The 27580-nt window shown below is 46.4% G+C and overlaps 1 protein-coding gene across 3 annotated transcripts in view; it reads right to left on the bottom strand.

Annotated features, from left to right (window-relative positions):
- LRRK1 (leucine rich repeat kinase 1) overlaps positions 1-27047 on the bottom strand; it is a 155060-nt gene extending 128013 nt beyond the window's left edge. The window contains exons 1-3 of one of the 3 annotated variants that reach the window (XM_063716320.1): positions 26555-27036; positions 24108-24246; positions 21248-21478 (exon numbers count right to left, since the gene is read on the bottom strand). In XM_063716320.1, coding sequence (XP_063572390.1) covers positions 21248-21344 — 97 coding nt within the window. In that variant the 5' untranslated portion in view covers positions 21345-21478; positions 24108-24246; positions 26555-27036. Of the gene's footprint in view, positions 1-21247; positions 21479-24107; positions 24247-25738; positions 25931-26554 lie in introns of those variants that run through there. The other 2 variants (XM_063716321.1, XM_024232405.3) reach the window with 2 other exon arrangements.
- Between the last annotated feature and the right edge of the window lie 533 nt (positions 27048-27580).

The raw sequence follows: 27580 nt of genomic DNA, 5'->3' as shown, positions 1-27580 counted from the left end.
ATATATATATAAAGTAGAACAAAACGACAGTCTTACTACATTAAATAATATCAAACTTTCTGATTTTTCCAACCTGTAAAACAGAATAATATATCTCATAATTGGTTTTCATTTGCATTTCTTTCCATAGGAATGGGCACAGTGTATTTTCTATGTTTATCAATTGTTTCTATTTTTTTTCTATTAACTAAATTAAACTGCTTAATCCTGTGTTTTGTTTGATTTGAAAACTGGAGTCTGGGCGTGGTGGCTCACACCTGTAATCCCAGCACTTTGGGAGGCCGAGGCAGGTGGATCACCTGAAATCAGGAGTTCGAGACCAGCCTGGCCAACATGGTGAAACCCCTTCTCTTCTAAAAATACAAAAATTAGCCGGTGTGGTGGTGGGTGTCTGTAATCCCAGCTACTCGGGAGGCTGAGGTAGGATAATCGTTTGAACCCAGGAGGCGGAGGTTGCAGTGAGCTGAGATGGTGCCATTGCACTCCAGCCTGAGTGACAGAGCAAGACTCTGTCAAAAAAAAAAAAAAAAAAAAGAGAGAGAGACTATGAAGAGATAGTTTTTAAAAAAGTAAATATAGCTACTTCTTACACATGCTAAAACACACTTGGCCACACTCATCATAAGAGAAGTGCATATTCAAACTAGGCTGGGACACCATTTTTCACATATCACATTAGGAAAAAGCAAACATTTGGTAATAAATACTTGTCAGCCACTGGGAAACAGACAAGCACACATGTTTTCAGGGATTGAGGCATAAACAGGAAAAACTCTCCTGAAGGGCTACTTAGCAACATCTGTCAGATTTTTAGAAGCATATGCCCCTTGACCCATCACTTTGGGAATGTATTGTATAGACACGCTTCTATACATGGGAATAGACATCTGGCATTATTTGTTATAGCACGTATTAGGAATCGCCCAAATGCCCATGAAGAGGAGACTGCCTATATAACTGAGTTGCATCCATGTCACAGAACACTATGCAGTTGACTAAAGAAGGCCAATGACACCCTTAATGTGTGAAAGAAACAAGCAAGGTACAGAACAGCATCTGCGATCAGCTACATTTTGTGTAAAAGAGGGGAAAAATCAGACTCTATCTTTGTTTTGCTTCTTTACATATAAAAAAAATTCTGGAAGGATGTAAGAATCTCAGAATTGTAGATCGATACTTACAATTTTTGAACCATATGACCGTATGACATTTTCAAACAACTAAAGTTTTAACATATTGGCAAGGGAAAAAATATGAGGTCATGTTTTCTTCCTTTTCCTCTGCATGTCTTCCAGGCTGAGATATATACCCTCAAGTTCAAACAACAGAAATTGACTCCAGCTGATTTGTCTCAATACTGGGACTGCCATCTGCCTTCCAAACACAAAAGCAAGCACACAAAATAGAAGCAAAAAAGCCAAGATCAGGAGTCCTCTGTAGCTAGTAGAATTGTAGGCTGGTGTATATCATGTGAGGATTTGAGGTGAACCCAGTGAGTGATTACAGTGTAGCCTCCGAAAGGTTACAGCAAATGCCACAAACCCATCCTTGTAAAAGATAATGCTGAACAGAAGTGAAAGCATGCCTACCCCACCCCTTCGACCTAAGATACAAACTCTGAGACGATCCTCAGTCTGCAGCAAGAGTGAACATTCCCTGGGAGCTGCACTGCTCTGCAGCTGGGTTTTTGGTGCGTAGCTGAGTTAGATCAATGCTGCCCTGTGGTTGTTGCATTCACAGCTCTTTTCCTGGATGGAGAAGCCCGCTTGTGTATGGTGCAAATTTCTTCCATTTAGTACAAACTCTGGCTGAACAACAATAGGTCTCCTCCTTTTTTTCATGAGCAATATCCTGATATTAAAGCAAGAAGCTCCATGATTCCTCAGCAACTGTAAACACTCCAAGAATGTCTGGGCCCCACCGTGAGGCCCCATGCCCACCCAAACCTCACTAAGAGCCCCCCTTCATGATTTTTCTCTGACCTGTGTTCAAGGCATTCATTATGAATGGCTGGAGGCTGAACATTTAAAAGATATGATCATGACCAGGTGCAGTGGCTCACACCTGTAATCCCAGCACTTTGGGAGGCCGAGGTAGGCAGGTCACCTGAGGTCAGGAGTTCGAGACCAGCCTGACTAACATGGTGAAACCCTGTCTCTACCAAAAATACAAAAATTAGCTGGGCATACTGGTGGGTGCCTATAATCCCAGCTGCTTGGGAGGCTGAGGCAGGAGAATCGCTTGAATCCAGGAGGCAGATGTTGCAGTGAGCCAAGATCACACCATCGCACTCCTGCCTGGGTGACAGAAAAAAAAAAAAAAAAAAAAGATACGATCACTTGCAAACAAATGATCACAAAAATGCCAAGAACTGAGGAGGAACTAAACTTATTTTTAGCTTAAAAAAAAAAAAGAACCAAGTAAAAAGGGACGTTATCTAAGATCCAATTCAGTAAGTTTCTGATAGTTTATCTTTGTAACTTCCTAAAGCTACTGCTTGTTTATTTAAATTTTTAGAAATCATATGGCAATAACAACAAAGATAGAAATTTGTTGTTTTGTAGAAATTTGGGGGAGAAAGAGAGAATAGAAACATTATTTTGTAAAGGCAGTGAGTAAATATTCAAAGGAAACACTTAGGTTAATTCATTTAACCCCATCAGATGCTAGTATTCGCTCTGCTTACAGATAAGGAAGGAGGTCCCCAGAGAGTCAGTGACTTGACCAAGGGAGCGGGCAGAATTTCCACTCTAAATCACTAAATTAATTTGTATTAAAAAGGCAGAAAACAATGACTCAGCAAGCTTTTACACCCCGTTGGAGTAAAACAGAAAGATTAAAATTACACTTGAAGGAAAGGCAGGCCATCTTGTCCCTATTTTAAGAAAGTGAAATAATTCACTTTACATAGACTGTTGCCTTAGGCCCAGGAGTCTTTATATAAGATCCCAATTTGGAACATACCAAGACAGTTTGTGCATATTTTTATTAAGTCACTTCTGAGTTACTCTGTGAAAACTGGGAAAAAAGCACCTTCCAAACTCGTTGAAAAGGGATGGCCAGCACTACGGGTTGATCAGTAAGCACTGGCGGGTGGAGAACCCTGGGGGTTGTTCAGCATGGACATGGAGGCCGTCTCTGGGTGAGGGCACACCCCCACACCCCCACCCACCCACTGTGAGCAGAGAGGCCCCATGAGGACCCAAGACTGCTACCAACAGAACCAGAGGGGGACTCTGGGCACCACATCGTCAGCCTTGTTTACTCCGTGAATTTTCGAACTTCACACTTTACCAGTTTTCTTCAGTGAGACATACAGGTTTTGTAATTTGGAAAAAAAAGAAAAGAAAAAGCATTCCGAAGATAAGGCAAGGAAAGATTTGGACTTTAATTAAAACATTTTTATTTAAAATGTTAAACAGCTTTAATTTTGATGATTAGATTTGAGGGTCGTCACATTTCGGTGTACACACATTTGAAAATGAAGACTGGCCACATTTTAAATTCATGTCTTCCATAACTTTAAGCCATGCCTTCTCTAGCTTAGGGCCAAATAAAATCAGACTCACCATTTTGTAAGGACCCTACTTTTTAATCATTGTAATATTATTATCATTTTCACTAATAGAAATAGAGTCCAGCTGAGGCTACATAATTTGCCCAACAGAGAAAGAGAAAAAGAACAGGCCATTTTTTTTGAGGGTCTACCTAGCATGTGCACTTAGTATGGTGCTAAGCATTCCGCAAACAGATTCTAACCATGACCCTGTTACAGACAGAACTAGCTGTGGAAGCATCAGGATTTGAACCCAGCTCCTTCCAACGGTAGAGCCCAGGTTCTTGACATTCTCACTCAGTATTTCCTGCAAGTGCACACCTTGGAGATGCCCAGGAGACACTGGAAGATGAGATCAAGACAGCAGGCTGAGCCCAGCTGCAGCCACCACCTCCTGCTCCAAATCCTTAGAAATTATTACAAATATCAACAAGCCTTATTAGCATGGGAAAAGAAGTGATCTGAGAAGACCGGAATCCATTGTGCGTGAGGTGGAGAAGGCCTGGGAGTGCTCCGAGGCTGCTGGGGAACATGGGAAGCAAGAGGGTCCCCGGGTCACCAGCAGGGTGACCGGGAGGAGTGGGGAGCCATAGTGGGCAGACCCCTGTGGATCTGGCCCCTCTCCAGCTTGTGCCAGGCGACCTGGGACTGATGGGTCTACATTCAATGTGGGCTAAAGAGAAAGTGTGGTGGGCAACTCCCAGGAGGCACATGGAGCCCACTACCCAGAAGACATGCTCTGGATGTCCCCAAGGCAGCCTGCTACAGTGCCCTGGCCCTCCTCTTCGCAGGCTGTTGTGACAAATGCTGTGTTCACAGACAGCTACGGGGAATCCCAAACAGAAGAGTCAGCATCCACCCAGGCACCTGCAAACATCTGAGGAAGAGCAGCACCATAAATAGAAGCACCAAACTCCACTAACCAAGCCAGCACACAGGCAGGCCACAGATCAGCAGGAAGAGACATCCCACCTTACACACACACACACACACACACACACACACACACACACACACAGAGACACAGACACACACAGACACACACACAGACACAGATACACACAGAGACACAGACACACACAGACACACACACAGACACAGATACACACAGAGACACAGATACACACAGATACAGGCACACACACACACAGACACACAAAGACACACACACAGACACAGACACACACAGACACACACGGACACACACAGAGACACAGACACACACACAGACAGACACACACACACAGACACAGACATACACAGAAACACACATGCACAAAGACGCACAGACACACACATAGATACGCAGACACACAGACACACATACAAAGAGACACACAGACACACACACAAACACACACATAGAGAAAATATTTATGTTCCCTATTTATGTAGCCAAGGGCACAGTCTCATTGGAAGCAGTCTGATCACCTAGGGGAGAAGCTGTGTCATATTTCACCACTGTCCCCCTTGGGCCTCAGAGTCCCCAGGAGGAAGTAAGCAGCTGATAGTGACAATGTCTGTGCAAGGCAGGGTCTAGCCAGGTCAGAGGGCCTGCACATCTTGCTGCATCCTTACATTACTGCTCGGGGGAAACCTACACAAATCACACAGTCACTGAGATAAGAGAGCTTTGGGCTCCCCTGGTTCACAACACAGCTTGTCAACTGTTCATCCTTATCTTGGAGGAAAAGACTGAGTTAGCATGGGAGCTTCCCTAAGCAGAATCTCAGGATCCAGCTTTCCAGCACCTCCAGGGCCCTTCTCTACACAGAATTAATGTTAGCAGAGCAAGAATGAACTCAGAATAAATATTACTGATGTCTTGGAGAGAAACAGGAGGATGCAGCATCCACAAACAAGAATCAACTAAAACTCTTGGAAATTAAAACGAGAAGAGTTGCACTGTGAAGCACAGTGGGTGGGCTGCAGAGCAGAGACACTGTTGAAGGACAAATCAGGAATCTGGAAGACCAAGAGGAGGATGCAGCACCAAAAGACAAGGAGGCCGGGAGTAGAGATAAAAGAGTGAGAGACATTGAAGATATTTTTTGAAGTGTTTCAAAATGTGTCTAATGAGAATTTCAGAAGCATATATGTAAATAAATAAGAATAATTTTCAAGTTGCAAAAATATGAGCCCTCAGAAGTTACAGGATACTAGTCAAGAAGCTGAAAAAAAGGAGGAGTAAATTTAGAAAAAAGAATAAAGGACTAGTGAAATAAACAATCTTATGGAAAGACTGATCAACAACAAAATGAGAGAGAGAGAGAGCAGGACATGTGAGAACACACGAGCAATATCTGGAACAAAGAGATAAAACTACATTAGAGAACTTAAAATCATGGCATCATCAGCAAAGGACACAGGGATTCTTGGAGAAACAGGGCATTGTGCATCCGGGGCAGGATATGGACAAACTGGCCCTGGACGTCTTGTCACATCAGAAAGCAAGGAAGTTATCAAAGACTTCTGGGGTCATGCCAAAAGATAGAGGAACCTACTCAGAGGGCCTACTGGCAAAAGAGGAACAGCGTTAGCATCAAGAATCAAATAAATAAAATTCATGAGTTCATAATGATACCAAGGAAAAAAAACCCACCTTCATTAGCCGCCTTCAAAAGGTGCTAGGGAATTGACTTGTTTTCAGGACAATGAATAAGAAAACTAAGAGAAAAAAACCCAACCATTTGCCCCTACTTTGCTTTACAAACGTAACTCAAGGTACCACAGAGTTAATGGAACAAATTTCTTCTTTAGAGATCACTTTCAGCTAATAAATGAAGAAGGTAAGATCGACTTAAAATAACACCACTTTGCAACCTCAAATTAAATAACTGATCTAAGCAACCATCAATGACTGATAAAACCATTGTGTGAAACGTCGAAAAACCATTAGGACGTTTATAATGAGTGATTGCGCTGACACCACTGAAAATCATTAAAAAACTCTAAACATCAGAGAGAGACAATTAGACATTCTGTGACTGGGTGAGGCAAGAGGAAGTACACAACATCTATTGGGCATTTTTGCCAAAACATCTTACTAAATCTAATCAGGCCTCTGGATCCACAAAAACATAGGGAAGGTGGGAACACGTCAGGCCACACACAGAAATGCAATTGCCAAAATCCAGACTGTGGAAAATTGCAAAGGACAAACAATATGGCTTTATCAACAAAAGAAACTGCAATCAAAAAGAAATTGAAGGAGAAAGATAGAAATTAAGAGACTTAGGAACTGTACTGTCCCATGTCCCAGCATGCAACGGCACTGACTCAACAAACCTGACTCAAACAAACCAGTGATAAAAACAGAGACAATCCAGGACATTTGAACACTGACTAGATATTTGATATTTTGACTTTTTTTATTTATTTTGAGATGGAGTTTCACTCTTGTTGCCCAGGCTGGAGTGCAATGGCACGATCTGGGCTCACTGTAACCTCTGTCTCCTGGGTTCAAGCGATTCTCCTGTCTCAGTCTCCCGAGTAGCTGGGATTACAGGTGCCTGCCACCATGCCTGGCTAATTTTTTGTATTTTTAGTAGAGATGGGGTTTCTCCATGTTAGTCAGGTTGGTCCCAAACTCCTGACCTCAGGTGATCCACCCACCTCAGCCTCCCAAAGTCCTAGGATTACAGGCATGAGCCACCACTCCCGGCCCTCTCCAGCCAAGGGTCCAGCCTGGGTCTCCCCTCTCAGAAGCCTAGCCTGTCAATAGCATGCTATTGTGGGCATACGTTAACATACATTTTTAAACATACATTTAAATGTATGTTAAATATATTTTGTTTTTTCTTTTTTAGACTTCTTAAGCTATAAGTATGGAATTGGGTTCTAAATCATCTGGAAAGAGAGAGAAGGGGGTTTACGTGGATGCAGACTGGCCATGTCGGGGAAGGAGGGAGGATGGCAGAAGGTGGGTTACCTGCATGGGAGGTTAAGTTCCAGTGTACCAGAGCCCTGGAGTCGGAATCCAGTTAACAATAGTTTGTGGTCTGTTTTCAAAAAGCTAGAAGAGTGGCTTTTGCATGTTCCCAACACCAAGAAATGAAAAATGTTTGAGGTGATGGATATGCTAATTATCCTTATTTGATCATTACACATTGCATACATGTATCCAAATATTACTCTGTATCCCATAGACAAGCGCAATTATTACATGTCAACTAAAAACAAGAGGGTTAAAAAAAAGATTGCCCATGTGTGATAATTACTGAATTTGGGTAATGGGTACAAAGGGGTCCATTTTAATACTCTCTCTACTTGTGTACTGTGTTCAAAAGTTTCTGTAATAAAAAATTTTAAAAAGTGGCTGGGAGCGGTGGCTCACATCGGTAATCCTGGCACCTTGGGAGACTAAGGCAAGTGGATTGCTTGAGCTGAGGAGTTCGAGACCAACCTGGGCAACACGGTGAAACCCCATCTCTACAAAAAAAAAGTACAAAAATTAGCCAGGCGTGGTGGTGCACGCCTGCAGTCCCAGCTACTTAGGGGGATGAGGTAGGAGGATTGCTAAAGCCCAGGCTGTCAAGGCTATAGTGAGCCGAGAGGTCGCCACTGCACTGCTGGTTGGGTGACAGAGTGAGACCCTGTCTCTAAGTAAGTAAGTAAATAAATAAATAAATAGGCTGGGCGCAGTGGCTCACGCCTGTAATCCCAGCACTTTGGGAGGCCAAGACGGGCGGATCACGAGGTCAGGAGATCGAGACCATCCTGGCTAACGCGGTGAAACCCCGTCTCTACTAAAAATACAAAAAAAATTAGCCAGGCGTGGTGGCGGGCGCTTGTAGTCCCAGCTACTCGGGAGGCTGAGGCAGGAGAATGGCATCAACCCGGGAGGCAGAGCTTGCAGTGAGCCGAGATTGCACCACTGCACTCCAGCCTGGGGGACGGAGCGAGACTCCACCTCAAAAAAATAAATAAATAAATAAAATAAAATAATAAATAAATAAATAAACATTTAAAAAGAATAAATCTAAGATAAAAACATAATATTTTAAAGTTCCACGTAGCTAAAGACTTATGAAAAGGGAAAAATATGCCATTTTGAGTCCAGGCCTAAAAACTGTGGTTTCTGAGCCAATAAAAAAGCGGAACTAAGTATTAGCCCTGATTCTTTGGAAGAGACGGCAATTGGAAGTAAGTTTGGGTGGGGGGCGGGAATGGGTACTTTTCATTGTATTCCCTTTTGTACTTTTAAATTGTGTGTAAGTATATGATTCATCTATTAAAAATGAATAAGATAGTTTAAAAATATATTTTAAAATCCTGAACCATTATAAACTTCATGCTAAAATATTTGAAAATCTAGATTAAATGGATAACTATCTAAAAATTGTATTGCATAAAACAACTCAAGAAGAAATAGAACATTTAAATAAACCTATAACCTTTAAAGACAGAGAATCAATAGTGAGACATCTACCCATTAAAAAGCACCAGGCCTGTATGGTTTTATAGGCAAAGTGATGTATCCTGCTTCTTGGAAAATATAGTACATGCTTATTTTATCAAACTTGTGTTGGCTGAAGAAGCAAGCTGCAAAAAGACTGGCATAGTATGAAAATATTTAATCCAACATTTTTAGTATGGAAACTGTTCTGAAATGAGCAGGATTGACAAAACAGGACTCTGGTTACCCCATCCCTACCACAGCTGGACAATGAGCCAGCTGAGATGCCTCCTTCTCCCAGCTGAAGTGTTAGCACCCAAGCTCAGTTTCCCACGGGTCTAGTGGCTCATCATAGAGGACTGCACATTCCACAGACCCCGAGTTGCCCCATATAAGCAGCCAGCACCCACAGCTAGCATGCTATTGACAGGCTGGGCTCTGAGAGGGAAGACCCAGGCTGGACCCTTGGCTGGAGTAGAACCCAGCCCCATCCAGCCCTATCCAGTAGATGCCCTGGCATAGCTTCCTGTTAAAGGAGAGGCTGGAGGCCACATGCCATGCCATCTTGCAGATTCAGGCTTTGTGATTTTCTTTCTCTTAATAAAGCCTATTCCCTAACCTCAGTGGAAGACATTGTGGAGTTCATGCCAACCCCTGCACAACAGATGGTAGCCCAGAGGGGATCTGCCTGGCAAGGCAGAAATGATACCATGTATTTACAGACACACACACACATACAGCATTAAAGGGTTCAGACTAACTTCAGAATAATGGCTACCCCTGGAGTTGAAGGAGAGCAGTGATCAGGCAGAGATCCAAAGGGGTTCTGGCTGTATCTGTAAGGTTTGACTTCTTAAAATATTTTCTTTGAAGCAAAAATGACAAAATATTAATGTTGGTTAAATCTGAGTGATGGGTACATCTTTGATCCCTCCTTTCTTTACTTCTCACTCACCTAACCCATATCAAAGCCTGCTCCTCTCACCAGGAGGCGGAGTCTACTTCCTGTGCTGGCCTAAATCTGGACTGGCCTTTGACTTGTTTTGACCCACAGGTGCTGGCAGAAGTGATTCTGTACCAGGTCTAGGCCTATGCCTTGGGAGGCCTAGAGGCTTCTGCTGCTAAACTCCAAGAATTTGACAGTAGGCTGTAAAGAAGCTTGGGCTAGACATGTGGTGGATGAGAAAGTGTGTGGAAGAGACAGCAGTCATGTGGAGGAGCATGGAGGGGCCAGACATGGGAGTGAAGCAAGAAGAACCACCAGCTGGGCCCTGCCTAGATTCCTGACCCACAGAAACCTGGGAAATGATCATTTGTTGTTTTTTTAAGCCAGCAAGTGATAGGGTGGTTTGTTACATACTTGTGTGTAGATACCCACACAAGTCCTGATAGCTTTCTTTTGAGGCCTATTCCCAGTGCATTCTCTTCTTCCCACTGCTGCCCCACAATCCTGGCCCCGCTGGTGCCTTGTCTCCAGGGCTCTGGAAATAGGCTTCTAATTCCCTAAATAAGACCGTGCAGCTCCTCAGATGTGTCCATCAGCCTTGGAACAAAATCTACACTCCCGCTGTGACGGCTTTACCTCTCCAGCCCCATTTGGTGCGTCCCTCACTCTGCCCCAACTGCGCAGCCATCTTGCGGTCACTCAAACCTACCGAGCTCATTCCCGCTGCCCAGCCTTTGCACTCACTGATGCCTTGCCAGGAGCACCATTTCCCCAGCTCCTTTACAGAACTGACCTCCTGATTCCATTCACTTCATCCTGTGTAAATGCCACCTCCCCCGACACCTTCCCTGATCTCTGACCAGCAATAGTGCCCTATGCCTGTCACTCTCCATCCCTGCAACCTGGATGATTTCTGTCATGGCCCTGTTCACTCCTGACGGTAGAGTGCAGGTTTATTTACTGTGTTTCCCCTGCTGGAATAGAAACATCATGAGGACATTTTCCTGGCTTCCCAGGGCCCTGACCATAGCAGGATCTGACACAGCCTGGAGTGTAGGACTAAGACTAGACACAAGAGGGAGGGCTGGGCGTATCATTCTCTGTTATTTTCAGTATGTTCAATAAATACTCTTCTTCCCAGCCTTCCTGTGGTCGCCTCCTTCTGGTCAACCGAGCAGACGTGAAATTCAACATCAATGCCTCACCTAATGACAAATAAAAATGGCCACACTGTGCCTCTTTTGTACATGATCTTACTCTAATGCTTCATTAAGCATCACTCTCTGGTTTTCTTCTTCCTTTTTTTTTTTTTTTTTGAGACAGTTTCTTGCTGTGTCACCCAGGCTGAAATGCAGTGGTGCGATCTCTGCTCACTGCAGTCTCTGCCTCCTAGGCTCAAGCAGTCCTCCCACTTCAGCGTCCCCAAGTAGCTGGGACCACAGGTGTGTGCCTCCAAGACCAGCTAATTTTCTTTTTTTTTTTTTTTTTTGTAGAGACGGGGTTTCGCCATGTTGCCCAGGCTGGTCTCAAACTCCTGAACTCAAGCGATCCACTTGCTCGGCCTCCCAGAGTGCTGGGATTACAGGCATGAGCTACCTTGCTCAGCTCTCTTGTTCTTTGCTGTCTACTTTTCCTGCTACAATTGGAAGCCCTGTAAGGGCAGAGGCCACACTCCTTCTGTGTCCCCAGCATCCGGAACAGTGTCCTCCACAAGTGGATGCCTAAGAATGGTTGAAATAATCATGCTGAATTAATAAAGACAAACACAAAGCCGGGGCTTAGAAGAAATGTAGAGAATGCAGAGGTCATTAAAAAGAACTTCAAAAATAAGTGCCAGTGAAAAATATTTTTCTGCCAGCATTTTCACTGACTTAGTATCCTAGGAAGTTGCTTTCTATGTAATTTATAGACATTCTTTGCCTATAAAGTCAGCTGACTGCAAATTTCCCTAATAATGCTTTGAATCATATAATTCTTGATTTGTCTGGAATTCACTGTAAAATGTTGGTTTCAATACATGATTTTGACATTTTAAATAAATAAATAAAAATTACCTGAGAAGATAAGACTGACACCAAAATAAAACAAAATAAACGGCAATTAGGATCCTCTGGGAAATTTAAGAAAATACTGCGTACATAACACAGGAGCACAATGCTATGCAAATAAACAACCAAGAACAGGAGAGAGTTTTGGAAATTAAGACTGAGTTCCAAAATGAAATGTTCAATAGACATGTTAGAAGATAAAGTCAAGCAAATCTTTTTTTTTTTTTTGAGATGGAGTCTGGCACTGTGGCCCAGGCCGGAGTGGAGTGGTGCGATCTCAGCTCACTGCAACCTCTGCTTCCCAGGTTCAAGCGATTCTCATGTCTCAGCCTCCTGAGTAGCTGGGACTACAGGTGTGTGCCACCATGCCTGGCTAATTTTTGTATTTTTAGTAGAGATGGGGTTTTGCCACGCTGGCCAGGCTGGTCTGGAACTCCTGACCTCAAATGATCTGCCCACCTCAGCCTCCCAAAGTGCTGGGATTACCAGCGCGAGTTACTGGACCTGGTCAAAAGTTTATAAACATTAAGAAAAAGAACAACAGTTGGAAAATGTGAGCGAAAAGATAAGCAACCTGTATCTTAATTAATAGGAGTTCCAGAAAAACAAACAAAACAAAACTATAGCGAAAGCAGAAGAGAAAAATATTATTAAAGAAAATACAAGAAATGTCCCACGCATGAAAGGGATACATGCTTGGCCCACCCAGTGCCAAGCAGCAGGAACGGAGGAGGACCCTCACCCAGGTCTTTCGTTGGAAAATTTTGGAAGACCGAGCACACAGGGAAGATTCTGAAAGCTTCTGAAAGGGAAACCAGGTCACCACACAGCAGTGAGACTCACACCACATCAGAGGACAAGGGAGAAGGTTCCAAAGGCAGAGGATTCCAATTGAGATTGCAGGAGAGGGCAAAATAAAGATGCCCTCAGGAACGCGGAGTCTCTTGCAGGAGCCTCCCAGGAGTCCTTTCTTCGGCATTTTCTCGCTGATGCATTCCAATTAAATAAGGGTGCAAAGTAAAAGTCCTGGGTGGGAGGCGGGAGGCGGATGGAGGTAGCAGGGAGGGGGGTGGTGCTCATCTCCAGGGCTCCACAGAATACTGAGTCTCTGGGCACTCATCATCATGAAGGGAACATATCATTTAAAGTCACAAATGCAACCTAGGGATGAGTCAGCCCCAAAAGAATGAAATGCAGAGGGAGCAGCAGATAGATGGGGTGCAAAAGGGAAGGAAATATTCATTTATGATGGCAGGAAGTCAACAGGCACTGTTTCAACAGATCAGCAATAGAGAGGTGCAGGCATCTTCTTTACATTGAGAAATGGTAATTACCTGAAGAACTAAAACCAGAAACAGGAAATAACAATTCTTTTGGGAGTTGACACTGGGGCAGGGCCTTGTTGCTTTTCCTATATTATAGTCCCTTCTGTCTGACAGCCTTCATTAACCAGGGGTATGCATTCCTTTGATAATTTTTAATGTGTTTGTTCTGTGATCCTGCCATTCTGCTGGGGCATATGCAGTAATATTCAACTCTTAGAAGCAAAAGGTAGAAAGAATCTAAAGACACTTTAATAAGAGATTGATGAAACATGGTTGGATTCACACCAAATGTGGTGCATATAGAGGGAACTCTGAGACATACTCAAGAGAAAAAAGTTGTACAATAGTATGTACAACTGAATATGCATGTAAAACCAGAAATATACACAAAGATAACCATACATGTGCTTTGGAAGAGGTTAGGAAGAAAACACACTCAGGCCGGGGGCTGTGGCTCACGCCTGTAATCTCAGCACTTTGGGAGGCCGAGGCGAGTGGATCACTTGAGGTCAGGAGTTCCAGACCAGCCTGGCCAACATGGTGAAACACCATCTCTACTAAAAACACAAAAATTTGCTGGGCGTGGTGGCGTGTGCCTGTAATCCCAGCTACTCAGGAGGCTGAGGCAGGAGAATCGCTTGAACTCTGGAGGTGGAGGTTGCAGTGAGCCAAGATCACGCCACTGCACTCCAGGCTGAATGACAAGAATGAAACTCCGTCTCAAAACAAACAAACAAACAAAAAGAAAACACACTTAGCTAACAGTGATTACCCATGGGCATGATGGAAAGGGTGCCAAGAATAACTGTGGCTTTCTCTTATCATTTCAATCCACTGTGCGAATTGTGGAATTCCATATAAATAACTTTTTCTTAACCTTCAGGGAGGAGTCAGGCACCAGGAGAATGCTCGTAGTCCACTGTCAGGCAGAGGCTCTTCGCTTGCTTCTTATTTTTGAACCCATGGGCGCTGGTGAAGTTTGCACAGAGACTGGAGTGACTGCCCACTGGGGCCATTTGAGCCTGGAAGCTGGGGTGGGGACAGAATGACTGGAGGAGCCCTGCCCTGGCCTCCCCCACCCAGCCCCACCAGCAGAGCGAGGCCCTGAACCTTCCATCTCTAACCCCTGCAGGTGTGGGCCACCTGTCACCACCCACTTGCCTCTCTGAGTTCACATGGCGGCGTCAAGTCCAAACTAAGCTGCTAACAGGAACTTCAGAGAGCCATTCTTGTCCATTTATATTCAATCTCTAACCTCCAATTTGCATCGTTAACATGGTTCCATATTTAAAATAATCGATTAAAATGTTCTCTGCCTTTAAATATCTCTAAGTCACTGAAAAGTTCAAAGTGTCATGTAAGTTATTTTTGTTCTTGGTTCTCCTGAAATGACCAGGTAGGTGATTTTAAGCCAACATTTGGCAACGTGCCACAGCCCCTGGGTGCTGGATGTTGAATGGAGGATGAGAGGATGTCGCCAGACATAACCCCAGCAGCGTTAGCAAAAGGAACTGCCATCCTCAAAAGTTCTCTACAGTTGAAAATAGAAGTTCTGATTAATGTGTGCTTCTTTGTGCTGCATGGGGTGATGAGCTCAGGGAGGATTCTATTGGTTGAGATGTGTGTTTCTGTTTGTTTTTTTTCTTTTCTTTTTCATGACAAATGTCACCCAATAAGTAGCAAGATGGCCAAGTGGAATCTGGACAAACTGAACCCAAGGGTGGCCTGAATAGTGAAAGGACTCAGAATGAGGACTTCCAAAGAATAATAGCAGCTCCTTATTTTCATTCATCAAACTTTCCAAAAATGTGCGTGCAATTCACACACTCAAGTTTAGACTTACATGGCATTGGGAGTGGTGGGGTGGGAGGGCTCCATTCCCAGAGAACTAAAGAACTTCATAAAAATCCCTAGTGATGGCTCCTTCAAAGTCTGACTCAGGCAAACCAGGAGGGGTGAAAATCCGTGTCGCTCTGCACAGGGGCCTGGGGAGGCCCACACGGACATCTCCCTGCTCTCAGGCTACTGACCTCTTCATGGAGGCCAGGGCATATGGCTGGTAAGAAAATCTTCTGTCTTGGTGGCTGAATGCATGCCAAGTGAGCCTGGGCTGCTCCCTAGCAAGCGCAGAGGCCACCAGATAGGGCTGCCCAGCACACCCCACATAAAGGAGGCCAAGTCAGGAGCAAGTGTGGGGTGGGGGCACCCCCGGGCAGGGGGTGAGGACTGGGGCTCTGGTGAGACACCACCTTCAGGCTTGGGCCACCTAGGATGGGGTGGATCAGTGGGGGTGCTCCTGAGAGCCAGTCCACGGCAGGGTGGGGAAGCAGGTAGGGGCAGCTCTCCTCGTGGACCCAAGTGTGTATGGCCTAATAATTAGCCCACAGACAGACTGAGAAGTCAAAAAACTCTTGTGATATCCAAGTGGAACGTGTACAGTTGCCGGCGGCCTGTCAGTGGGATGGCTTACTCAGCCTAAAAAGGAATCTGCAGGGAGGGCAACACATCTGCTTTTAATGACTCCAAGAAATGGGTTAAGGGATTCTGATCTGTCTAAATGAATAAAGCCAGGCACGAAGAGAGCCCCACAGCATCCACTTCCTACCAGAGCTGTCCATAGAAAGGCTGGAGTTGTTTGCTAGGGAGTCAGCTCCCCATTGCTAGAAGTAAGCAAGCACATTCCGGACAAGTAATCAGGAGAAGATCTAAGCTTCGGGTTAAAACAAATGTTCAAAGGCTCATCAAGGCCTGGAGCATCTGTAGCTGGCCTCTGCTTTGTAAGCATGAAGCACAGCTGTGCTAACTGCCACCTGCATGGATGGACGCACACAGCCACCTCGCCCGCCACCTGGGCCACCAATCAGCCTCCCTGTCCTTCTCATCACTCATTAAAAGATTCCTGATCAGACGTGGCTGTGCTCCCTGGAGGGGCTGGCATGCTCCTGCAGCCAGGCTGGAATCTCCTTCCCTGCAAGGCCCTGCCTGCCCTGTTTGCTGTGACTCCCGTGGTGTGAACACAGCCCAGCACGTTCAGGCAGGAATCCAACAGGAGGAACAGGTCAGAGATGTGGGCTGGCTCATCACTGGGGATCTGTCCCTTGTAGACTTCCCTGCTGTGGCCTGACAAGAAGGCCGGCTGCCACCCTAGAGGCTCTTCCTAATTTGATCTATTTCCTACTTCAATTTCTGGAAGGCAGGAAGAGCCCCTACTTGAGCAAACCTCTTAGCTCCTATATTAAGAAGTTGTATTTCAAATACAGATTCAAAAAAGCCAAAGGAGAAAAAAACAAGACATTGGAAGTAGCCATGAAACAACCTGGGATTTGAAGAACTTCTGGAATGTTCCTTCTCCTCCTCTGGTCCATGCTGGGTCCGGTGGTGGGCAGTGCTCTGAGAGGTGTGTGACTCTGGCAGGGCTTTCAGGACCAAAGCGACGGCCACTCACAGAGAGCTGGGGTGTGAGCCACTGCCTGGGTGACGTCTGCTCAAGCTCCACCCACCCTCCACAATCCAGAAGTCTCCCCAAGTATTCTCCACCTGAATTATGTGGAAGTTTCCTGACTTCTCTACTTTCCAGGACAGCTCTCCTTGGCTGGCAGGACTGGTTTTTCCACTCTGGCTGGTGTCAGACATACTCAGAAGAATGAACATCTAATGACATGTTTGTCAAAGTAATGCGCATCCTGTAGCCCGTGCCCAGCATCTCATTGACAGCTGCTCTGTCAGCTGGCAAACTACGCCCATCAAAGCTTTCCAACCATTCCTCCTGCACCGCAGGCGAGCTGACTGCTGCCGGTGCTAATGAGGTGGAGACTGTCACACACCTTCCTGGGACACAATTGTGTTGCACAAACACACAGCGGGCCGCACGGCAGGGCAGACACACACAGACCCCAGCCCCACACCAGCTGGGCAAAGCCCCCCACATCCAGGGGCTTTGAAAGGATTAACCATTGTAAACAAACATGAGCTGAGGTCACGCAAGTCACAGCAGGTAGCGGGTGTGAAAAGGCATGCCTACACACAAATAAAAAATTAAAAATACCGTTACCCCAACACCCAAAAGTAGACACTGTGTTTTTAAATTGTGGGTCTTTTTCTAAAGCATACTTGGAAATATAATAAGAATGTTGTCGTTTTCAAACACGTTATCTTCCAAGGATTTTTAAAGCACGAGAAAGCTGTCCCTATATAATTTTGAGTATCATTAGTTTTCCTTCTGGCAGCCAACTTTTCTCAGCCGGAGCTGGAAATTAGGCCTGAACAGTCTTCCCTGAGTGAGGCTGGTGGATTTGGGGGGTGGGAGAGGGGAAACAGGACTCCCTATCATCCCAGGAAGTCTGGGAGAAGGTGGGATGGGACGAATCCAGCTTAGGCTCTGGGGACATGCTCAGAGGGTGAGTCCTGCGGGGGATCAGCTGCAGTCATAGTAAGTCAAGTATTCTGCATTTATTCCAGAAAGACTTCAAGGCAAAGAGGCCAGTGGAGGCAGATCTAACTTTGGATGTAGGCACAGGAGGTTTACCATTTAGATTCTAATCACAAATCATCAGTACTTAAATAAACAATAATTTAAAAATAACTTGTAATATTATTCTTCTGGACGCAAAAGAAGGCAAAACAAAACAAAAAGCAATGTGTAGATATTGTAGGAAACATAAACAGCACCAATGAGCAAAACACAGTGAGTGCAATCCCAGCACACAGACGTGACCACACGTCACCCTTTGAGCATTACCTGCTCCTTGGCTGTAGCCTTAGTGTACATATTTATTAATATATTCTGTGAAAATGAAATCCAACATGCAATGCATTAAAATTGGGCTTTACAGAGGCAGCACTGTAGGCTTTAATCCCTGGAATTAATAACTTCTGTTAGTGAGCTCCAGGGCTGGGGCTCACAGGCTCAGTTCTGCTGGTACCACCTGTGGGACCTTAAAACTCTGAGTATGGGTATAAATTAGTAGCATCTCACCAGATTCCTTATGAGGATTTTGTTATTATTGTAATTCGTTAACATGTAATATAATTTTCTTAATGCTAAACGGGACAGAACTTTCTGGGGCATGTCAGGCTATTTTCCTCTCCTCTTCAACTCTGTGTTTTCTGTGTTAGGTCGCTGCACAAACACCTCCCTCATTCTCAGGGGTTCCCAGGGTGTCACTTCCCTGTCCTGTCCCTACTTCAAGCTCCTTGAACAGTACACAGTGAAGGCTGCTGAGGTCACATCAGGGTCCTTGGCCCTTGTGTGTGTCCCTTGGGTTATACAGAACAGGGATGGCAGGGATTCCTGAGATCCCACTGGAGAAAGAGGGCTGGGGCAGAAAAGACTTTTCTGCGCCTGCTGTTTCCCATCAGAGCACAGTCAGGAGAGGACGCCTCCTAAGGAGCAGTGCCAAGCTCAGATGCAGGCCTTTAGGGAGAATCATGGGGGCTGGGGAGTGCCACACTTTGGCCTTTTGGAGCACCTTAACATTTTCTGATTATCTGTCCTGCCACGAGCTTGGAGGTGGGGATAGGTTTGTCCAAAGCCCATTGTGCCCTGGTCCCTGAGACCTGTAAGAATCAATGGGGGATCCCTGGGAACCTAGAAACACAGGCTATCTGTGCCCCAGGCCTCCTGAATGAGATTCTGCATTTCATCAGGATCCCCAGGGGATGTGTGCACCTGATAATTTGAGAAGTGCTGCTCTACGGGACTCAAACCATTTAGATGGGCTGATTCTCCACTTTAGCTACACGTTAGAATCACTAGGGAACTTTTAAAAATTAGCCATGCTGGCCAGGCACCATGGCTCACACCTGTAATCCCACCCCTTTGGGAGGCCGAGGTGAGTGGATCACTTGAGGTCAGGAATTCTAGACCAGCCTGGCCAACATGGTGAAACTTCGTCTCTACTAAAAATACAAAAATTAGCTGGGCATGGTGGCGCACGCCTGTAGTACCAGCTACTCAGGAGGCTGAGGCAGGAGAATCGCTTGAACCTGGGAGGTGGAAGTTGCAGTGAGCTGAGGTCATGCCACTGCACTGCAGCCTGGGTGACAGAGCAAGACACTGTCTCAAAAAAAGAAAGAAAGCGAAAAAGAAAAAATTACCCATGCTTGCTCACTCCCCGCCCCCCTGCCCCAAGATGCTGCTCCAGTGGGTCCAGGTGGTGCCAGGGCCCTACCGGTTTGAGCCATTACCCAGTGACTGTGTGGGCGGTGGTTGAGAAGCACTCCTTTAGATCACCAACTGTTGACCAGGAGGGGAGGGAGCAGCGCCTCCTGTGGGCTTTTTCAGACGACACAGTCACCTACCCAACAGGCCCCAAACAGACCCAAGGTCCCTGTCCCCACCCTCATCCCTCAGGGCCGCTGAGAGGAGCAGCAGGAGGATAAGGGAGCTTCATGTGCCCTGGAAAGGTGGAGGTGCTACCCCCAAATCAGGGACAGCGTTTTATCACCCATGCCACCTTGATCCCACACTAACAGAGCAAGGCCTTCCTACCACACAACTGAAAAAAGACATATGTCTAATACAAAGAAAAAGAAAATTTACAAACATACAAGTTGAACACTCTGGAAAGATTTAATGCTGGGCAATGTCAAGAGGCAAATTCGTCTCCCATTTCATAACGTGATGGATGTGAAAAGACACCTTCCAGAAACATCACCCTGGTCAGCTGCTGGACATTTCAGATGGAGTAAAAACACTCAAACAACTGAACAAAGTGTCTGCCAAGCCAGGTACAGTGGCCGATCGTTAGTTAACATGGTTAAGGGTACACACGTGGGCCTCTCAGACCCAACATGTTGACCCTTTCACCTCCCATAGTATGGCCTAGCATTTAAGAATGTTGTAGCATTAAGACAGGGTTCAGATTCTGTGATTTCTGAGTCGTTGACCTTGAACAAGTTTCCAGGCTTCTCTTACCCTCATGTTCTTCAGCTATAAAACGGAAATAAAAGTACCATGTTCCAGGTTGTCGTGAGGATTTTATGACATTATTTTGTAAAGTTCTGAACTTTGTACATGTAGTGCCTAGTACATACTAAGGGATTAACAAATATTTGTTAACAATGATATCCTATTGGTCTTAAAAGTGGTGCAACTGTAGCGGAAAATCTGGCAATATGTGCCAAGAATTTAAAGATGTTCAAGACCAATAATTCAACTTCTGTAAACCTACATTACAGAAATAACCTTGAAACCAAGTATTAAGAGATGGGAAGGAAATGCTTTCAGTAGGAGTGAATAACTAGAAGCAACCCAAATGTCCCACAGGAGAATAAGGATTAGGTCAATAACTGCACATAGTACTCCCACAGATAATGATGTTTCTTTTGGTTCTGAGTGCTGCCCAATTTATGAATCATTTTTTGATCAAACTATTAAATTGTAAAAAAATAAAATAAAATAAATGAAATGATGTTTCACTTGATCACAGGAGCTAAGTGGTGCCCTAGGTAAATGTCACTGATAGATGGTTAAGAGAAAAAAGAAAAATACAACATTACGTACACCTTATAAGTACAATAAAGTTAAAACAAAGTCCCTTAAACACAGACAAGCAGAGACCAGAAGAGAACATGCCAAGATGCTCGTCGTACTTGTGTTTGAGATAGCAGGATTCTGGATGATTCTTTTCTTCCTTTTTTTAAAACTTTTTTTTCAATTTTTCCTTAATAAACATGTATCGTTTTTATAATGAAAAAACAAAACTAAATCGTTATTCTTAAAAGTTCTTTAACCCAGCATGAAGTGATGTCTCATTTGTTAAGATCTGTGAGTCCACAATAAATTTTGTACACGGTTCCTCAATTTTTAGAATTTAGGAGTCCCAAGATATATTTTATGATGAAAGAGCACCAAATGACGGACATTTGATTTCCATTGGTTGAGAACTCCTTGTTCTTATATAGCCTAGACACCCTGCAGGATGAGCACAGCAGGTCACACCCAGGCAGGCATAAGCACAACCCTGTCCTTACCGTTAAGCATCTCCATGGCGCGTTCTGGACACACAGCTGACTCCTCCGGCCCCACACACCAGTACATGCTGGGTGGTCTTTGCGACATGCCAGCCATCAACCCTTGCAGCAGCCAGTCTTCAAAGGCAGGTCCCGCTGTTGTCACTGCCACTGCCACTGCCACTGCCGCTGGCTGTGGGGTGCATTAAGGCATGGACTCATAGCCATGGCTGAGCAGAAAACTTTCTTGTTCTGGTGGTGAAAAACAATCAAATCAGAAAGGCTTTATAATTCCTGTCCTCCTGCCCTGCAAATATTTGCATGGGTTCATTGAGTTTTCCCTCTGCAACATTCCTTTTTGTAGTCCACCTATCCAGCCAAACCCATCAGGTGTGGTCAGTGGGAAGGCAGAGCTCCCCCCATCCCATCTTGATGCTGGGCTCAAGTCTTGTCTACCTGAGAAGAGTCTCAAACAAACCCCAGACAATTGCAAAACACATACTGGTAACAGCTTCAACCATTGTTCAATCAACACACACCCACTGTCACTTGCAAGGCAGCCAGACTCTGTGTGAGGCTCAGTGGCACCAAGATGGCTCAAGGAGGCTCTTGCCCTCGGGGGCACACTCCAACGGGGGTAGGGCAGACATAGTTAAGGTTAGTCACCATACAAGGCTCTCCTTTTGCCCAGGGCCAGTTCCTCTGGAAGCCAGAGGTGAGCATGTCATCCCAAAGGGGTGGTCAGGCAACAGTCCCAAAGACACGGAATTATTGCTGGTTATGAAGTCAAGTTAGTATGAGCTTTAGCAGAAAGCTAAATGACGGAGGATAGCAGAAATAGCCTCAAAAATTCTGCCCCTTTCCCTGGGAACATTTGGCAACGTCTGGAGACATTTTTGATTGCCACAACTTGGTTGGGGGAGAGTGCTACAGGCATCTAATGGGTAGAGGTCAATGATGCTGCTAAACATCCTACAATGTACAGGACTGCTATTTGCAACAAAGAATTATCTGGCCCCAAAAGTTCCAAGGTGGAGTTAGACTAATCTCTGAAACTAATGACTATGATAAACTGAGACCAGGTGCTGCTCTTCTATGCTGAGCCCCCACTGAGCTTGGAGTCCCCCCCATGGGCATAAGTGCCCATCCTGGTATGGCGATTGAAGGACCAGAGGGAGGGTAAGACCCACACCCAGCTTAGGCCTGACATGAGGTACTACCATAAGAAATGCACGTGTGCCTATCCTTGTTCTTATAGCATATCCTATATGTAATGAAGTACAAGGTAATTAGCACCCCTTGTCTGTGTTCTCTCAGACAGACAACTCTGAAATGGGGAGTGATCGTGCAGCCAAAAATATATTTTTTAAATCAAGGTTATATAAAAATAATGCCTAAGAGAATCTGTAAAGGCAAAAGCACGGTGTGGATGTCAAAGGCGTGGACTGCCTCTGTCACATGTTAGCAGTGTGACTCCCAGCTGAAATGTATGTGTGTCTCAGTTTTTTACCTGTTAAAAATAGACATCCACCCTTATGCCCTGGCCCGCTAATGGGGTTACTGTGTGAATTCAACTAAAGTGAAGTTTCTGCAGCCTCTCTCTACGACAGGGCTGGGGTGGTCATTACCTTTAGTACCAGTGTGCAGACTTGGAGGCCAGTGGGTCTCCCATCTCCCGCTAATTAATAAGATCAGAATATTAATGCTGGAGGGCAGATGCCAGCCTCACCAGTGGGTAGGTTCTAGAAGGTGCTGTGAGCAGTAGGGGCACGAAGTAAGGTACAGGACAAGGCTGTGGGAATTTCTCACCTAAAAGCCTAGAAATCAGGCACCTGGCCCAGGTGGACTGGCCTTGTCAAGGCAGGGGAAGGTGGAGCTAGAAAAGCCAGGCTCCAGCAGCCTTGTGCAAGCTGCACATGTTTCAGAGCCAAAGAGGGATGGTTGAGACAAACCATGTGTGGGAAACACCCGTGTCTGAAGTTGGGAAGCCTGAAAAGTCAAAGGAGGAAAGGAAAAACGATCAATCTGGGCAAAATTTAGGGGATGATTAAAGCCTTATAAATAGCAAAACCTGATTTGGAAAATCAACTTGTGACAGAGAGAGGAAGAGCCAGCAAGACAGAACCTGTTTTAAAATAAAGGCTCCAATCACACATTCACATCCAGAAACTGAGAAGCACAGTTGCCATCTGCTTTCAGACACCTCTCCAAAACAGCTACCGCACATAACCAACAGCATTTCAAAAATCCAAACACTAGACATTCTTCCTGAAAACAGAAGTGTCTTACCATACAATGTTTTAAGTTTAAAAAAAAAATCTTAAAATTATTTCAGGCTAACCCTCACCCAGCACATTTTGTTCCCCTTTTCATTTTCAGTTTCCTTTTGAAAATCACTTTACCAGTGGAAGACTCTGCCCCTGGAGCAGTTTTAAAATTCTAGTTACTATTTTGGCTTATATATTCTAAGGGTAGAAGTTTTAAGATGAGGTAATTCAAATTTTGCTCAATCTTTGCGCTCAAACGGATCTTTGCTTTCTCCTGCTTCTTTTGGGTTCAGATCGGTGCCAACAAATTATGGTTACAAGTTACATGTCTTCATTATACACCCTAAAGAGGGCATCAAGAGGTTTTCAGCAGTAATGATGGTTTAAACGATTTTTCAAAACCTCATCAATTTCCTTTTGCCAACTATTTATACCTACATTAATGAATAAACCTAAATATTTAATGGAAAAGAAAATAGACAGGTGCGGTGGCTCACGCTTGTAATCCCAACTCTTTGGGAGGCCGAGGCGGATGGATCACTTGAGGTCAGGAGTTCGAGATCAGCCTGGCCAACATGGTGAAAACCCATCTCCACTAAAAATACAAAAATTACCTGGGCATTATGGTGGGCGCCTGTAATCCCAGCTACTTGGGAGGCTGAGGCATGAGAATCACTTGCACTGGGGGAGGTGGAGGTTGCAGTGAGCCAAGATTGCGCCGCTGCACTCCAGCCTGGGCGACAGAGCAAGACTCTAGAGAAAAGAAAAGAGAAGAACCTGTCATTCATTCTACAAATGTCTTATTGAGTTCTTTCTATGAAGAGGGAACTTCATGAGTTTGTGAAGCTGGTGGGGGAGCAGACAGCTAAGTAATTGCTATAAAGTTTCTGACAGCAGAGAAGCCCGGCTAATTTAGGAGGCTCGGGAAGGACTGTCGATATTGAAGAGTTAGAAGACCCTTGCAAGCAAAGCATGCTAGACATACTCATTCATATCATCCAGGTCCTTTTTGAACCAAAATCCTGGTCAAAATGGTTAGCCCATGATTCTAGAAATCTCTTGAGTGCTATTTGCATCCCTTACTAACACTGGCTTGCCTACAAAATGTGTTTAATGGGTTTGTGGGCATCAAAATATCTTGGAGCTGCAGGCCAGAGAAATATGTTGTTCTCAATCCCAGATGAGCACAAAAAGGGTGGAGGAGAGAAATGCTCCGTGAGTCTGAAACCACAGGTAAGTTAAGGTTGTCCATTCCCCACCCAGTCACTCTACCACCATGCACGGGGTGTCTCCCTGTACAGTTATGGGAATGAGGGCTCAGCAATAAGCAAGACAGATCAGTCTCTGACCCCAGGAGCTCCAGTGGAGACCACAAGGTAATTAAGGAGAAATTAAACAGATAAAGAAGGAATACAGAGTGGGGGCTGCAGGGAGGCTGCAGAGTGAGGGATGTGAGAAAGAGCATGGGTTTTCAGAGGGTGACCTGGGAAGACTTTCTGAGGCCGTGTGAAGAGAGTCAGGAGGCAGCAGTGCAGGCGACCAGTGCTGGACAGCGAGCTCAGCCAGTGTGGCTGGGGGCAATGGCCTGGTGGTACGAGACAGCAGAGGCTGGATCAGCTGGGGGTGTGAGGAGAAGGAGGTCTCCTGGATTGCATGCCAGTTGCAAGGAGAAGCTACTGAAGAACTCCATAAAGAGGACTGATATGGTCCGATTTACCCATTTAAACACACACACACACACACACACATACACACACACACGCACGCTGCTATACAGGGAATGGAGGAAGGGGAAACTGCATTCCTACAGTAAAGAGAGGCTGGTACTCTGGACAAGGGGCCGGGGGTGGGCATAAGAAAAAGGGGACAGATCAGGACACATTTTAGATGTAGATTCAACAGACTGAACGTTTTTGATCTGAGCATCCGAGCTGACTGCGAGGTCACTCCCAGAGACATTGACATTTGGGAGAGGGAAAGGTTTGGCTGACGGCAAAACCTCCTTTAGGAACAAATTAGGTGTGAGGTTAGTTTGTTATATTATTTTCTCTTTCAGGACATAGGCAAAGATGAAGAAAATCAAATCATAAAAGGCATTTAATGTTAACATTTTCCAAAATTGTGCACATTCTAGCTATCCCTTTAATGTCTGGGCATTTTGATACCCTGTGAGTGAGTGGCAAACTCTAAAATTAGTGTACATGGCGAGAGGTTTGCTAAAAGCCATATGCCCCTGTTTCTCTACCTGTTGCAGGGGAAGTGTTTGTGGGAGAAAAACTTCGTGGCCTCAAACTGCGAAGGGGTAGGTTGAGATGGCCATAGGGGTCCTCAAATTCTCCAGCAACGTCTCCTCGCTGACCCCGGCCTTCCTAGGCTTCCTTCCTGCGTCCCTGCCTGCCAGGAAGGTCCCCTGTAGCTTGCAGAGACCACGGTAGACAGAGCAGTTGCGTCTGTCCCAGCCAGAGACTACCTGGGCAAGAAGCATAACGCAGACACCGAGGAGGGCGAAGCCTCGCTGGGCCGCCCCGCAACACCAGGAAGCCCCGGACCAGCGAGAGGCTCCTGGGCGGCCTCTTGCCAACACCCCGGCACGGGCACCCGCGCGCTCCCATTCCGCCCGCTCCCCGCTAAAGGGCTGGGTTTTCTCCAAAGGCGGAGGAAACACACGGACTCCCTGGTGTCTCCCTGCTTGTGTTTCTTGCCTCCCAGCATTCCCGACCCTGTCGCGTACGGGGTTTCGGGGTTCCCTGCTCGGGCCCCACGCGCTCCCCTCCCACAAGCCGGCTGGGCTCCGGGCGCGGCGGGAGCAGCGGGGACGTGAGACCGGGGTCGCCCCACACGCCCTCCGCGCCCCTCGGGCTGCGGCCCCTGCGCAACGGCCACCCACGCGCGACCACGCGGCCGCCTGGAGCGCAGGCCCCCGGGCAGGCAGAGGCCCCCGGGCAGGCGGAGGCCCCCGGGCAGGCGGAGGCCCCCGGGCAGGCAGAGGCCGGGGCTCCCCGCGGACGCCGGGCGCGGGCTCTGGGTCCCCGGGGGGCGCGCGGGCGGGCGCAGCACTTACCTGAGGCGGCGGCGGGGCCGGGTGCGGGCGCTGCGGGGCGCGGGGCCGGGCGGACACTGGCGCGCCGGGGCCGGGCCCAGACTCACTTCCTCAATCCTGAGGCCGGCGCGCGGGCGGGCGGCGCGAAGAGCTCGCAGAGCAAGGCCGCCGCCAGCTCTCCCAGGAACGGTCGCGAGGCGTCCCCTCGGCGGCCGCCTCAGTTTCCCTGGCCGTAAACCGCAGGCGATCGCGCTCCGTGCCCCGGGAGACGCCGGGTCCGCGGGCCCTTCCAGCACCAGGTCTCTCCTTCGGGTTCGGGGGCCCGGCTCCCTCCGCGCGGGGCAAGCGCGGCGATGAGATTGGTCCGTGCTGCGCTCGGCCCGGCTTTCACTATCCCTCTGCCCTAACGGCAGCAAAATCAGCAGACGAGCCCCGAACTTGCATGTGGCCCGTACACTCCGGCCGTAAAAATGAAAAAGACAGGGAATATTCGCTTGTGTACAGCCTTTCCAGGGCAGTGCAGAAATACGTAGTTCCAAAGCGTTAACGATGTGCAATTTGCATATCCTCCGTCACATGGATTGTACTAATTCCATGATGGATGTGTGCAAAGAATTTGCTGTTCGGGGAATCCTTGTTAACTGTCGGCTTTGGGGGGAATACATAAAACGTGGAATATTGGCAAAATGTATCGTGTTTCAACCTTTTATAAAGGTGTCGTCAGGCTGCTGAGGCTAATACAGAAACGCAGACCATAAAGATCTGCGTCCACGCTGCAGGCGGGCCTCACACTGAGCTCCACGTGTCGACCCAGGGAAAAGGCCTGCTCAGGAAAAGCAGAGGGTTCCACGCCCTGCAGGACCAGCGCCCTAGGCTCCTCTCCTGGAATGTTATGACTCGCATATTCCCAGGATTTAGCGCAAATCTCCCCCACCCTCCCTGCCATTTCACAGAGCCCGGGCAGCTGCAGGGCTCCTACATCCTACAGGACCTCCCGGACACCGCGGGGCCTTGTTCCCTTGAGCGGCTTCTTGGGTCCCTGGTTGG

This window comes from Pongo abelii, chromosome 16 (assembly GCF_028885655.2).
Source record: "Pongo abelii isolate AG06213 chromosome 16, NHGRI_mPonAbe1-v2.0_pri, whole genome shotgun sequence".
In the NCBI taxonomy this organism is placed as follows: Eukaryota; Metazoa; Chordata; class Mammalia; order Primates; family Hominidae; genus Pongo; species Pongo abelii.
The sequence above is the reverse complement of the archived record's forward strand: the minus strand, read 5'-3'. Positions and strand labels throughout refer to the sequence as shown.